This window comes from Sceloporus occidentalis, unplaced genomic scaffold (genome assembly GCF_023333645.1).
Source record: "Sceloporus occidentalis isolate IW3139 unplaced genomic scaffold, rSceOcc1.0.p SCAF_4, whole genome shotgun sequence".
Lineage (NCBI taxonomy): Eukaryota > Metazoa > Chordata > Lepidosauria > Squamata > Phrynosomatidae > Sceloporus > Sceloporus occidentalis.
In genome coordinates, this window is record NW_028316984.1 from 201,407,347 (window position 1) to 201,421,316 (window position 13,970).

General features: G+C 44.4%; 1 protein-coding gene across 4 annotated transcripts in view; it reads left to right on the forward strand.

Annotated features, from left to right (window-relative positions):
• Positions 1 to 8,195: 8,195 nt before the first annotated feature.
• Positions 8,196 to 13,970, forward strand: part of LOC149315311 (ribosome quality control complex subunit NEMF-like) — a 42,759-nt gene continuing 36,984 nt past the window's right edge. For 3 of the 4 annotated variants that reach the window (XM_089522941.1, XM_089522943.1, XM_089522944.1), the window contains exons 1-3: positions 8,196 to 8,315; positions 10,136 to 10,204; positions 13,693 to 13,795. In XM_089522941.1, coding sequence (XP_089379067.1) covers positions 8,257 to 8,315; positions 10,136 to 10,204; positions 13,693 to 13,795 — 231 coding nt within the window. In that variant the 5' untranslated portion in view covers positions 8,196 to 8,256. Of the gene's footprint in view, positions 8,316 to 8,963; positions 9,207 to 10,135; positions 10,205 to 13,692; positions 13,796 to 13,970 lie in introns of those variants that run through there. The other variant, XM_089522942.1, reaches the window with a different exon arrangement.

Genomic DNA, 13,970 nt, shown 5'->3' on the forward strand with positions numbered 1-13,970 from the left:
GGCGGAGTAGGAAATAAAGGTTTTGCGCGCGCTGGCTGGCCGGCCTCCCGCTTTCGAGCATGCGCAGAACGAGCTTGCAGCCGACGCGCATGCGCAGTGCCTTCTCTAAGGCGCCACGCCTTTTTTTAAAAAAATCTGGCTGCGTTTGCGCGGTACCTTCACTCTGATTGTCACACGACCCAATCTGCGCATGCGCTTATTGTCCTTTCCTTCGCGCAGGCTACCAATCCGAGCCGAAGAGACAAATCCCGCGGGCGGAATTTACCTCAATTGCCCGGCCTAGTAGTGCGCATGCTCAGAGGCGCCCTGCCCTAACGTGGCCTTCATGAGATGCGCGCATGCTCAGTGAGGCGGCGGAGGAGCCAAGCACACACGCGCATCGGGGGCGTGGCCATTCGTATGAGCCGAGGCCGCGCGATCGACGTCAGCGCCTGCGCAGCTGGGCTGGGTTCCGTCTTAAAGGGATAGTACACCTAAATATAGGGAAGAGAGGCTGCTGCATCTGCAGTGCGGAATTAATGCAGTTTGACACCGCTTTAACTGTCATGGCTCCACGCTGTGGGATTCTGGGATTTGTGGTTTTGTGACAACAACAGCTACAACAACAACAATAATTTTTAATTCCCTGAGGATTGAGGCAGGATTAGATCAATAAAATAGTAGGATACAGCTCATAAAGCCCTCGCCATATAGTCCTCTGATCCCTCTGAGGCCAGGAGAGGGCCTTCTCTGCAGTGGCCCCCGGCCCTGGAGCCCCATTATGGGCACCAAGTGAGAACCTGGCTGCGGCTGCTGGGCCCAACTGGTTTTGCACAAAGCCCCACGTGATGCAAGCGAGGTTTTGGCTTGTTGGTTCCCTGGGCAACAGACACTGCTTTTTAAAGGGAGAGAAGGCCTCTCTAGGGATCTCTAGGTCCTCCAGGGGAACTGTATGGTCGGAATTGCAGAATTTGACCAGGGAATCATGCCAGAGGACCTACAGAGGCACAGAGAGGCCTTTTCTATAGGTTCTCCATCACAGCTCCATAGTCAGCCTCAAGAGTTGCACCGGAGTATTTAGAGAGGCCTAGAAAGAACATATTCACCGACTCCACAAATAATCAGATTCGCAAACGTGGAGCCTGGCTGCATTTTAACTGGGCTTCACCTGCCTCTTAACTCCTTCAGTATGTTTTTAGCCTTTTAAAACAATTCTTATTTCTTACACTCTTTCGAATCAGTCAGGTTGGCTTTATTCCCCGCAACCCTGAGGCCTTTAGACAGAGAGAGGAGTGTAAATATTGTACTCAGTTTATTTTAAATGCAGCCCTGGATTTCCTTAATCAACCAGGTTAAAATGCGTACGCACGGCTGCCATCTACGCATTCCCCGCCTGTGAGCCTAGCTGCTTAGTGACTGGTTAATCCAGACGTTCAAGTTCTTTGCTCTCACCTGTAAGAATCGCTCCAGAGCTTTGCTTAATAATCATAAACCTGATGAAAATGAAAACAGCCAACATTTAATTAAAGAAGAATTAGGGGCTTTAAGGAAGTCTGTCAGGAGCCTGAAACACCTTCGTTTATGTATATTTTTCTACCCAGTCCTACAGAGAGACAGCCTGTTGTAGTGGTTTAAGTGTTGGGTTAGGATACTAGCAGACCAGGGTTTGAATTCCTGCTCAGCCACAGAGACTGGGGGACCTTGAGCAAATCACACTCTCTCAGCCTCAGAGGAAGACAAAGGAAAGCCCCCTCTGAACAAATCCTGCCAAGAAAACCCTGTGATAGGTTAGACTTAGGGTCGCCACAAGTTGGAAATGACTTGAATCATAGAATCCTAGCGTTGGGAGAGACCTCAAGGGTCATCCAGTCCCACCTGCTTTGGCCATGCAGGAAGATACCCTCCTCAAAGCACTCCAGCCTCTCCTTAAAAACCTCCGGAGGAGGAGGAGACTCCACCACTTTTCGAGGCAGCATCTTCCACTCTCAAATAGCTCTTACTGTTAGAAAGTTCTTCCTGATGTTTAAATGGAATTTCATTTTCTCTAGTTGGAATCAATTGCTACAGGACTACTCTCTGGAGCAGCACAAAAGAAACTTGCTCCATCCTCAACATGACATCCCTTCAGATACTTAAACAGGGCAATCCTATCACCTCTTAACCTTCTCCAGGTTAAGCATACCCAGCTTTCCAGACCTTTCACCATTTTGGCCTCCTTCCTCTGGAAACAACAATGACAAACCTGTCTTATATTGCACATATAAATAAATATAAATAATATGCATATTTATACATATTTATTAATGAATATTTATTTATTTAAATCAGATGTTGATACAGTGCGCCCTTCCCTTACGCAGGGATCCATTCTGGACCCTCCCATGTAAGGTAAAATTAGACACAGTGGGACTCCTGCCCGCGGCGCGCCCCATTGCCTCTTCCTGGCAGCGTGCCAAGGCTTCTTCCAGTGCAGCATATGCTGGAAGCCGCGTAAGCCACACCTGCATATAACGCGGATGCACTGTATACTGTCAAAAGGCTGAGAGAATGTGACTTTCCCAGTATCACCCACTGTGTTTCTATGGCTGAGTGGGGATTCAAACCCTGGTCACCGTCAAACCACTACATTATGCTGGGCCTTTAACTTGAACAAATTGCAGATTTGCACTGCAGAAATAATGCAGTTCGACACCACTTTAACTGCCGTGGTTTAATGGTATGGAATCCCAGCTTTGTTGTTTTGTGAGATATTTTGCCTTCTCTGTCAGAGCACTCTGGTGCTACCACAAACTACAAATCCCAGGATTCCGTAGCATTGATCCATTGACTCAAATGTGTTCAAACTCCACACTCTGATGTCGCTTAGTAACATGTGTCCCAATTTTTATCTATGATGTGTTGGAGGGTATGAGATGAGTTTTAATGGCAGGAAGTATGTGAGGTCTGGGGGTGTGTGCTTGAGTCTTTACTCTTTTCTGCAGAAACGAAGTACAGTTTGGCTGAACACATTTCTTAATTCTTTGCAAGTTCTATAGAACTCCATATTTGCTAGGGTTAAGGGCACAGGTGCCCTGTGAATGTGGATAAACTGCAAATAACAAAAACAGAGGGCACCTCTCTAGGAATCTCTAGGTCCTCCAGTGCAACTCTGTGGTCAATATCTGCCAGACATTGACCATACAATTTTGCTGGAGGAGCTACAAATGCCTAGCGGAGTGTTCTCTCTAGGAATCTCTAGGCTCTTCAATGTGACTTTTGGTTAAAGGTGACCACAGAGTTGCGCTGGAGAACCTAGATATTCCTAGAGAGAACATATTAATAAAATCCATGAATAATCAAATCCGGAAAAGTCAAAGCCGCAAACGTGGAGGGAAGAGTGTAGTTTACTTTCCCCCGCTGCTCTCTTGCATCAAGAATGATGGTGGGGACAATGCATTAGAATCCTGCTTTTTGCTGCCATCTTATGTTTGGCGGTTAAACACAGCTTGAATGTAGATATCAAGCAGTCACCAAAGAGCTTGGCAGGGTGACTCCTTTCTGGAATTCCAGCTCTTTGCCGGGCAGAGGATGGAGGATCCCTTGATCCTGGGGGTTTCAGGTTGTGGTGGGCTACGCTGAGGGGGTGTAATGGCTAACTGCTGTGGTGTTAACTGCTTTTGAGCTGACTTTAACACATGGGAACCTCGCAGATGAGACGCCTCCAAGACCCCCTGCTTCACTGCTCTGCTCAGGTCCTGCAAACTCAGTCCCATGGCCTCCCTGATTGAATCTATCTATCTGGCAAGCAGTCATCCCTTCTTTCCACTGCCTTTTTCCTTTTCTAGCATTGTTGTCTTTTCTAATGAGTTATGTCTTCTCATGATGGGGCCAAAATACGACAGCCTCAGTTTCAGGCTTGATCTGTTCCAGGTCCTGTTTGTTTGTCCTTTTGGCTGTCCATGGTATCCTCAGGACTTCTCTTCAGCACCACATCCCAAATGAGTTGTTATTCTTTCTAAATTGTCCAGTGTGGATATCTGTACATGGTGGTGGGGAATATAGTGGCTTGGACAATTCTGACTTTAGTGCTCAGTTGTATATCTTTACATTTTAGGATTTTGTCTAGTTCTTTCATAGCTGCTCTTAGTCATTTTCTGATTTCTTGACTTCAGTCTCCATTTGGATTCATCTTGGATCCAAGCTATGGCAATTCTTTAACTACAGCTGACCCTTTATATCTGTGAGAGTACCTTTCTGAATGCCCCTGCAGGTGCCAAAAACTGTGGGAGTTCAAGTCCCCTTAGTTTTAATGGTGGTGTGGCATGCATGTGGCTGCAGCTGTGCAACCATGTACATGTGCCATCAATGGGGATGATGGGTTGGGGTCATCCATGGATGCTGAGATATGCAGATGGCAAGCCCACAGTTGGCAAGAGCCCCCTGTATTTCGATTCCCTGGAAGCTCAACGTCGATATGAGCAGTCCCAACCCCAACCCTGATTGCTTAAGGAAAGGCACAATCTGGACACAGAACAGCCCAAGATTCCTGTGTTCAGCAGCTTTGGGGGGGGGGGGGGGACAGGACCCATGTGCAGCTACTTTGGATCCCACTCTAGGAAAAGGCCGCATATAAATAAAATAAATAAAAATAGCCCCTTCTATCTGGGCTGGATGAGAAAGAAGAACCCAGTCTCTTCAGAGTATGTTTAGGATGACTAAAATGGGTTGATATATGACTCTCAGGCCTGGCAGACCCTGTAGGCTGAAGAGCCTGGAGGAGGGAGACAAGCGAGTGGAGAACAAGGGGACTAGGTGTCAACTCCCCTTTAGAATAAAGAATGTCAGCCCTTCCCATTTTAGGGACCTAGTTCACCCAGCAGTCTATGAACACCTGCCCCCCCCCAAAAAAAAAAAAAAAAAAGAGCCAGCAGACTCTGATTGATAAATTCTGGAACCCCACTGGTTCTACTTGCAGTATTGCAAGTGGACTCTGAATCAGGCAAGGAAAAGGTTTACTCACCTACAAAGGTTTACCACTGATGAAAGGTACCCTCCCAAGAGACACATGGTCATGCCAGAGCTTGTCATTTGCAAGAGGGACAACTTTATTGATGATAGAATTATAGAATCGGAAGAGACCCCAATGGCCATCCTGTGCAATGCCATTCTGCCATGCAGGAACACACAGTCAAAGCGTTCCCTGTGACAGATAGCCATCCAGGCTCGTTCTTCTTCAAAGAAGGAGGCTCCACCATCCTCTGAAGTGTGTTCCAATGTCGAACAGCTCTTACTCCCAGGAAATTCCTCCCAGTGTTCAGGTGGAATCTATTTTCCTGGAGCTTGCATCCATTGTTCCAGGTCCTGTTCTTGGGAGCAGCAGAAAATAAGCTTGCTCCTTCCTCAGTATGACACCTCTTCACATTCTTCAACAGGGCTATCATATCACCTCTTAACCATCTCTTCTCTGGGCTAAACATACTAAGCTCCCTAACCCCTTCCTCATAGGGCTTGGAGGTTTCCAGGCCATTTGTATTTTGGAGCCCTGGTGGTGCAGTGGTTAAATGCCAGTACTGCAGCCACTTACTCAAAACCATAAGGTTGCGAGTTCAAGACCAGCAAAAGGGCTCAAGCTCGACTCAGGCTTGCATCCTTCAAAGGTTGCTAAAATGAGTACCCAGATTGTTGGGGGCAAATTAGCTTACAGTTGTAAACCGCTTAGACACTGCTTATGTGGTATGAAGCGGTATATAAATGAAGCTTGTTTGTTTGTTTGATCACTCTCCCCTAGAGATGCTCTGATTTGTCAATATCCCTCTTGAATTGCAGTGCCCAGAACTGGACGCAGTGTTACAGGTGAGGCCTGACCAAAAAAGAATAGAGTGACACTATCACTTTCCTTGATCTAGACACTATACTTCTGTTGATGCAGCCTAAAACTGCATTGGCCTTTTTAGCTGCCACATCACACTGTTCACTCATGTTCAGCTTGTGGTCTAGTTGGACTCCTAGATCCCTTTCACATGTTGTCTCCTTGAGCCAGGTGTCCCCCATCCTATATCTGTGCATTTCATTTTTCCGCCCTAAGTGCAGTACCTTACATTTCTCCCTGTTGAATTTCATTTTGTTAGCTTTGGCCCAACTTTCTCGTCTATTCAGGTCATTTTGAATTTTGATCCTGTCCTCTGGAGTATTAGCTGTTCCTCCTAATTTGGTGTCATCTGCAAATTTGATAAGCATACCCCTAATTCTGTCATTCAAGTCATTGATAAAGGTGTTGAATAGCACTGGGCCCAGGTGGACCTCTCCAGGTTTTATCACTTTTGTTTGGGGTGATCCACAGCACATGAGGAGGTAAAGTTTTGATTGACAATCAATATGGTTACAATCCACATTCCGGTCAGCAAAAAAGAGGAAGAAGCTAGAAATGTTGCATCTTAGAACAATAAGGGTCTGTAGAATTAGTCCCTGGGAAAGCAGCCAGAAAAGAGGGACTTGCAACATTAAGACACAAGGGATTCCTTCCCACTGCTGCCTTCTGCAAAAACATAACTCTTTTTGTTTCTCACAGTTTAGGCGAAAAGAGAGAGGATGAGGCTGAGAGCAATCTCAAAGATGGCTGCGCTTTTGCTCACCAAGCATTTCAGAGACCTGGCTATGGGTTCTGTAAAACAAGGCTGCATCCACACTGGAGAAATAACCCGGTTTCAGCCAGGGCAGTTAAAGCAATGCCAAACCGGGTTATTTCTCCAGTGTGGATGCAGCCCAAATTCAAGTAGAGCAGGGAGATTTAAATCTAAGCCCAGTTTCCAAGCTTCGCTGTCCAGGGTTCTGATTTGTAGCCATTGATTAACATGGGACACAACCCGCTTAATTCCTCTTTCTCTCCCCTTCGCCCTTCAACTCAAGATTGCACAGTATTCACACTATACTATAGCCCCAAACAGACAGGCCAAAATAAAGCTGCTTCGGGTCACTTTGGAAGTATGCTGTTTAAATGATGCATGCGTCCGAAGAGCCCAGAAGCTGCGCCAAAGCCACAATCCCGTCCTAAAAGGCTGGAGCGCAGCTTTGGCGTGGCTTCCAGATTATTAAGACACATGCATCATTTAAACAGCATACCTCAAAAGTGAGCCAAAGCAGCTTTATTTTGGCCTGTCTGTATGGGGCCTATAATAGCAGTTTGAGACTACTTAAACTACCAATCCCATCCTATGGAAACGTGGGATTTATAGTTTGGTGAATTGCAGGGATTTATCCACACAAATATAGGATGGGGGACACCTGGCTTGACAACACAAAAGGGATCTAGTAGTCCTAGATTTTTCTTGTTGTTGTTGTTGTTGTTCTGATGCCATAATGAATTGTTCCCAGAATTCCATAGCATTGAGCCACAGCAGTTAAAGCGGCGTCAAGGTGGATTATTTCTGCAGTGTGGATGCAGCCTATGACAGCCCTTGCGATGCAATCATATTATCCTTCATTCGGAGGAAACACAACCTCCAAATGATCTATAGACCTACCAAGAAAATCCAGCAAGGATAGAAAGGGTGGCTTTTATATGGGATGCCTGTTTTAGTTATCTTTTGAACTTCTGTATATGTTGATTTTATGCTGTTTCAACACGATGGTTGTAATTGTTTTAAGTCTTATATTGTGACGTTTTTAAAAACCTTTTTTACCTTCTGAGCTATCTTGGGTCCCTTTCTGGGAGAAAGGTGGCATAGGAATTAAACAGATGAATAAGAATAGTAGTAATAGTAATAATAGTAGCAATAATAGTAGTAGCAGTGATGAGGATGATAATGATGGTAATAGTAATAATAATAATAATGGTAACAGCAATAATAATAGTACAATTATAAAAGTAATCATTATTATTATAGAAGAACAAAGCAACAACAAAGAACAACAGCAATTATTGTTATCACCATCATCATGGTCATTGTTATTGTTATTATTATTATTATTAACAAACAACAATAACTATTGTAATCATCATAGTTATGGACGTTGTTCTTCCTCTTGACTTCTGGGATCAGGAGGAGGAACAAAGCTGCTAACAGAGGGGCTGCTGCCATTCCAGGGGCCGCCGCTAGAGGGCGGGGGCGCGCGGGGCTCTCCTCGCCTTCGGCCAAGCGGCCGCCATAGGAACACGAGTCCCTTTTCCTTAGGTTTGGCCCGGCGCTCTCGCCGTAGTAACTACGGTGGCCGCGCATGCGCGCCGCCGTCCGGTTCCTGTCAGGAGGAGAGAGCAGCTGGAAGGCAGCGGAGGACGCGTCTGTCCGCCTCTGTGCCGCCATGAAGTCCCGCTTCAACACGGTGGACATCCGGGCGGTGATAGCCGAGCTGCGCCAGAGGTAGGGCCTTGGGCGGCAGGGAAGGGGCTCCCAGGCGGCGTCCGCAGGGAGAGAGGGCCCGGTTCGGCAGCGCTTTCCCTCTCTTTCTGGCTCAGCAGGGCTACGGAATTCTGGGAGCGGAAAGGAAACGTCACGCTCCTTTGAGTCTGCCTTTTGATCATGTCAGTCTTTGATTGGTTGTGTCTTTGCAGCCAGAGAAGGAAAGGGAAAGGCATTTGGTTCTTGTTTTGTTGCTTTGGTTGACCTTCCCATCTCCTGCCCCTGATAGACGTAACTGTACTGATCCCTCTTCCTTTGTAGGGATGTTCTTACTCTTTTGTAAGCCGCCTTGGTCATATTTATGGAAAGGCGGGGCATAAATAAAAACTATTATTATTCGTTTGATATTTTATTCATTTACTATTTGTTTATTATTTTATTCGTTTTATTTATTTATTGGATCTATTTATACTTTATTTGTTGTGTATTTCATAGTGTTCCTGGTGTTGTTTTTGTCTTAAGGAAGGCCAGTCTTAGGGGATTGTGTGGCGCTGGTTTTAGACGTCTCCTGTGTTTTATTGATGTATTTTATTGATTTACTGTGCTTTTGCAACCTGCCTCGATCTGTAGAGGAAGGTGAGATGCTATTGTTGTTATTATCATTCATGCTGGTATTCTGCTTGCTCTGAGGGAAATGCATCTCACTCCACAAAATAAAATCCCATGCCGGCTTCCACCGTATTCCTCTCTTGTTGCCAATTAATTTCTGTTCTAAGCTTCTTATCTTCCATCTCCAATTTTATGTATCTTTACTCATTTCCATTCCTTTAACCTTCCTTTTCGCAGCCGCTCTCTTCCATCTCCTGTTCTCCAGATTGAGCTTCCTTCTGACATTGACCTTTGTGTCCCAATGTATGTAAACATCCAGCCTTTATAACCCAAACTTGTATAACTTCTTTTCTGTACAATCCTATATTTAATTCTATTAATGCAACGTACATACTTTCTTTTTCCTTCTACTTGTATATATAACACATCCTGGATTTCCAGTCCTGATAGAATTCAGGGATTTGTAGTTTTGAACAAGGTCTTCAGCCTTTCTGCTGCTGTCGCCAAACTACAGATCCCAGGATTCTGCAGAATGGACCCAGGGCCGATCAGACGGTTATTTCCGCATTGTGTGTGCAGCCAGTGTTGTATTTATTTGTGTCCCAGTGTTCCCTAGAATTGGGACTCACAATTGAGAACAGCACTTAGACTAACTTTGGTCCTCCAGGTGCTTTGGACCTCTGCTCCCAGAATTCCTGCTGCCAGGCTGTCTGGGGTTTCTGGGAACTGAAGTCCAGAACGTCGAGAGGACCAGAATTTGAGAACTACTGATTGAGAAGAAAGGTACAGTTAACAACATAAAAACAGAGCCAAAATATACCAAAACACAGCGTACAGATAGTGCCTTTTCTCGTGTGTTTTTGGGGAAAGGTGGGACCCGTTGAAAGGCATTTTTAAAGGAGCCTTCGGGTCCCTAGCAGGTTCTGAATGGGTTTTTAAATATCCTCAAAGCTTACTTGGCCTCTTTGTTTCGTTTCGCGTGTGAATAGTGTTCGTTTTTATTCAAAGTTTTACAATAGAGTCATGTAAAGGTTTGCAGAAACACGTTGAAGTGATCTTCTTTCTCCATTCCTCTATTCTTTCCATGTTATTTCTGGTTCTGGTACCAAATTTTCTATTAGAGAAGCGATAGCCAAGAACCCATTGCTTCCTTAACTGAGGTTTACCTGTAACGCTCTTCTGTAGATGATCTAATAGATACATGCATCTTCTTTCTTCTTCTTTTTTTACAGCTTATTGGGAATGAGAGTCAACAATGTTTATGATGTGGATAATAAGACGTACCTCATCCGCCTTCAGAAGTAAGAATAGACCTTTATTTTTGCTCTTTAGGCCTATGTGTGTCCTATGAATGTCCTAACACCACCACCCCCCCACCCCACCCCCCACCCCGGAAAATGAAATAGCCAGTTAAACACAAGCTACAAGTTGTATCTCCCTTTTTGGAAATGCTTGGGACCAGAAGTGTTTGGGGTTTCAGATTTTCTTGCGTTGTGGAATATTTGCATATCCGTAATGAGAGACCTTGGAGATGGGACTCAGATTTAAACGTGAAATTCATTTATGTTTTGTAAGTACCTTGTTATACACATAGCCTGAAGGTAATTTTATACGTGATATTTTCATTAATGCACATAAAGCGATGTCTGTGTACTCTGAACCGTCAGCAAGCAAAGCTGTCTCTACTTCAGTGGATTTTGAAAGTCTGGATGAGGGAGACACAACCTGGACTGTGTATGAAGTGAAAAATGAGCATCTGGTTGCTTAGGCCTAGCATGCAAAACGCAGCTCAGACACAAAGACCTGGAAGAGAGGTGAATGAGCGACTGCTCCTCTTTAAAGAAGATATCTGTCACTACTTCTGTTTATCTCAGTCTGAAGCTCTGCATATGTACAGTAAGCCCTTGGTATCCATTGGGGCCTGGTTCCAGGACACACACACACACACACACACACACACACGGGTACCAAAATCTGTGGATGCTTAAGGCCCATCAAGTACAGGAGCATAGTAAGATGGTGTCCCTACAGAAGATGGCAAAATTAAGGCGTGCCATTTGGATTTCATATTTTAAAAAAATATTTTCAAGCTGTGGATGCTTGAATCTGTGCACAAAGTGTCTGTGGATATGGAGATCTGACTGTACACACACACACACACACACATATATATATAAACACCACAGGAGTAAAGTACAGTACAAGTTTCTGAACAACTTGCTGAGAAATGTGTAGAATGGGTCTCTTGCTCATTTAAGTGCTGTCCACACATGAAATTAATCAGATTTTCCCTCATGTTTAATGCAAATTTGATATATTTAATGCAGTTTGCACCCCAGTGTATATTTTGCTTCCCCCCACAAGTTCTCATTAATGCTTACAACCTCCCCCTCCACTGACCACCCAGATGAGCTAAAATGTATTCTCCCAATACTGTTGTTGAGTGAATGGAAATGGTTTCTGTGGCCTTGTTTTGGCCATCACAAGGGAGCCCTGGTGGCGCAGTGGTTAAATGCTTAAATGTACTGCAGCCATAAGATTGAGAGTTTGATCCCAAAGGGCTCCAAGGCTGACTCAGCCTTCCCTCATTTCTTAGGCCAGTAAAATGAATACCCAGCTTGTTGGGGGCCGTTGCCTTACAGATTGTAAACCGCTTACAGAGTGCTGAGTTCACTGATAAGCAGTATAGAAATGTAAATGCCATTGCTGTTGTGTTTCCAAGTGTCTTCCACTGCTTTCAGGTGACTCCTGTGTTACCCAGGCTGTTTTATATAAATTTTGGAATCAGTGATAACCCTTGGATGACCCCTGGCCAGACTCCAAGGCTGTCCGCCATTACTGGCAAAGCAAGAGGACATGTACACCTCCCCTAAGGGAGTTCCCATATTAACATCTCAGAGGGTCCGGGGAAGTCGCATGAAGGGATTATCTCAAGGCTGGGAAGAGTAAAAGGATTACCTTCCCTGAAGCTATCAACCTCCTCCTCGAACCTATTGTCCGAGTGGCATAAGCCCTTTATACTATCTAAAGCAGACATCCAGGTGAAAAGAAAACAATTAAACACCTTTGTTTCGGTCAAGCCAGCCTCTTTGCCTCAGGCCAGATTTGGCCTATAAAAAGTCCCCACTTTGGCTGCTCAGGGCGCCATTTTCAAGGTCTACTCACTCCACGTCAGTCAGACCTCTGTTCTGGTAGCCGGCATTTCTGCTCACCCCCTGGTTGCGGAGCAGACTTGTCTCACTGTCCAGCACCCCATTCGCTCCCCGGAGGGAATCTACATTCTGGTAAGCATCTCCATTAGTAACGCCTGAAATCTGTTCCCATTTTCCAACCCTAATTTTCCTAAGTCCTGAGTGTATGTGTGAGTGTATGCGCAACGCATGTGTTTCTCCCCTATTTCAATAAATTAGACATCTAGTTATTAATATCCGTCTCAGCTTTATTTATTGGGATCCCCTGGTCTACTCCGTATACATATCGGGAGGGCGATTTCGGTGGGCTCTTGTGGCCAGCCCCTCTTGCAATATTTGAGCTAATAACAATAATAATAAAATTCCCCTAAACGGACCCTTGGCTACACCTGGGTTTTTGAAAATAAGACCCCCAATTGTTAGTACTTGGGTATGTTGGAGATGAAGGCTCATGATTGGTTTGGAGGTTTCTCAAATGTATCTTGATGTGATACTTGTCCAGTGGTCCTATTGTTGAGAATCACTGAGAAGCACACTCAGATTTTGCAGGAAATGGATAAGTCTAAAGAACAACAAAGGGGCAAAATCTATCCTTGGATTAAGCTGAGGGGCCAGCGTTGATTTTCCTGGATACTGCAGTAAGATTGGGAAACAAACAATCTGAGTAACACCACAGATCCTACCTTGGTGCTACCTTTCCATGTTGGTAGGATTGTTTGTTCCCATGATGTTGGCATTGCTAGTGATGTGGTCTCCCACCTCAAACAAGCTTTTTCTGGAAAGCCAGACTAAATTTGACAAACAGTGGCACAAATGGCACAAATACGGTACTGGTCCCAGTCACATGGGGTAAAAAATGGCCATTCCATGATTTCAGATAGCTTGAGAAGCACTGCTGTATAGAGTAGGTGCCATCACCAAAAAGGCTAGTCTTCACACTGTCACACGATGGTATTTCTGTGCTTGCCGAACCACCAATAAGGCCGCTATTGAGCATGTTAGTAATGCTCCACTGGTATGTTTTGGAAATTAGTCAGAACGCATTTCCCAGCCTTGCTACAAATTCCATTCCATTACTGTTCCCATAGCAAACTGCATGAATCCTGTTCAGAGAAGCGTTCCCAGGCATTGCATAATTGTCACTTGCTTTTTGTTGTTCTTTTGTTGTCTGTTTTATTGAATCATTTCCTGTATTGCTATGTATTTTATATGTATTATCCTACTAGAGAGGCCCCTTCCCCACCACCTTTCCCTTCTCCTTTTGTGTCGTGTCGTTTTAGATTGTAAGCCTGAGGGCAGGGAACCGTCCAATTAAAAAGATTGTATGTACAGCACTGTGTAAATTTACAGCACTTTATAAATAAGGGTTAATAATAATAATAATAATAATAATAATAATAATAATAATAATCATGGATGCTGTGAATGTACTTATCCAAAATTAGCATCTGATGTAACAGAAATTACAAATCCAAGATGGCAGTTCCCAGTGGAAAAAGAAGATATGTTTGGTAAACATTCACATTTATTCTTAAGGAATCAGAAATGAGTTGTGAACAGAAGTTTGAATGTCCCTTAATTCTTTCTGTTGACACTAGGCCAGATGTCAAAGCTACACTTCTCCTGGAATCTGGAATTAGAATTCACACAACAGAATTTGAGTGGCCCAAGAATATGATGCCATCTAGCTTTGCAATGAAGGTAAAATTGTCAAAAGTTGTTTCCTGCACATTTATTGTGCGCGTGTGTATGGTTCAGTGAAGATCTCAAGCTGGTCATTTGTGGTTCTTTGCAAATCTGTGTTTTTATACATCTCTACTTAGTAATGTATAACTGAAATGTTTGTGGTTTTTTTACTCCTTGGTTAGTGGTAGGT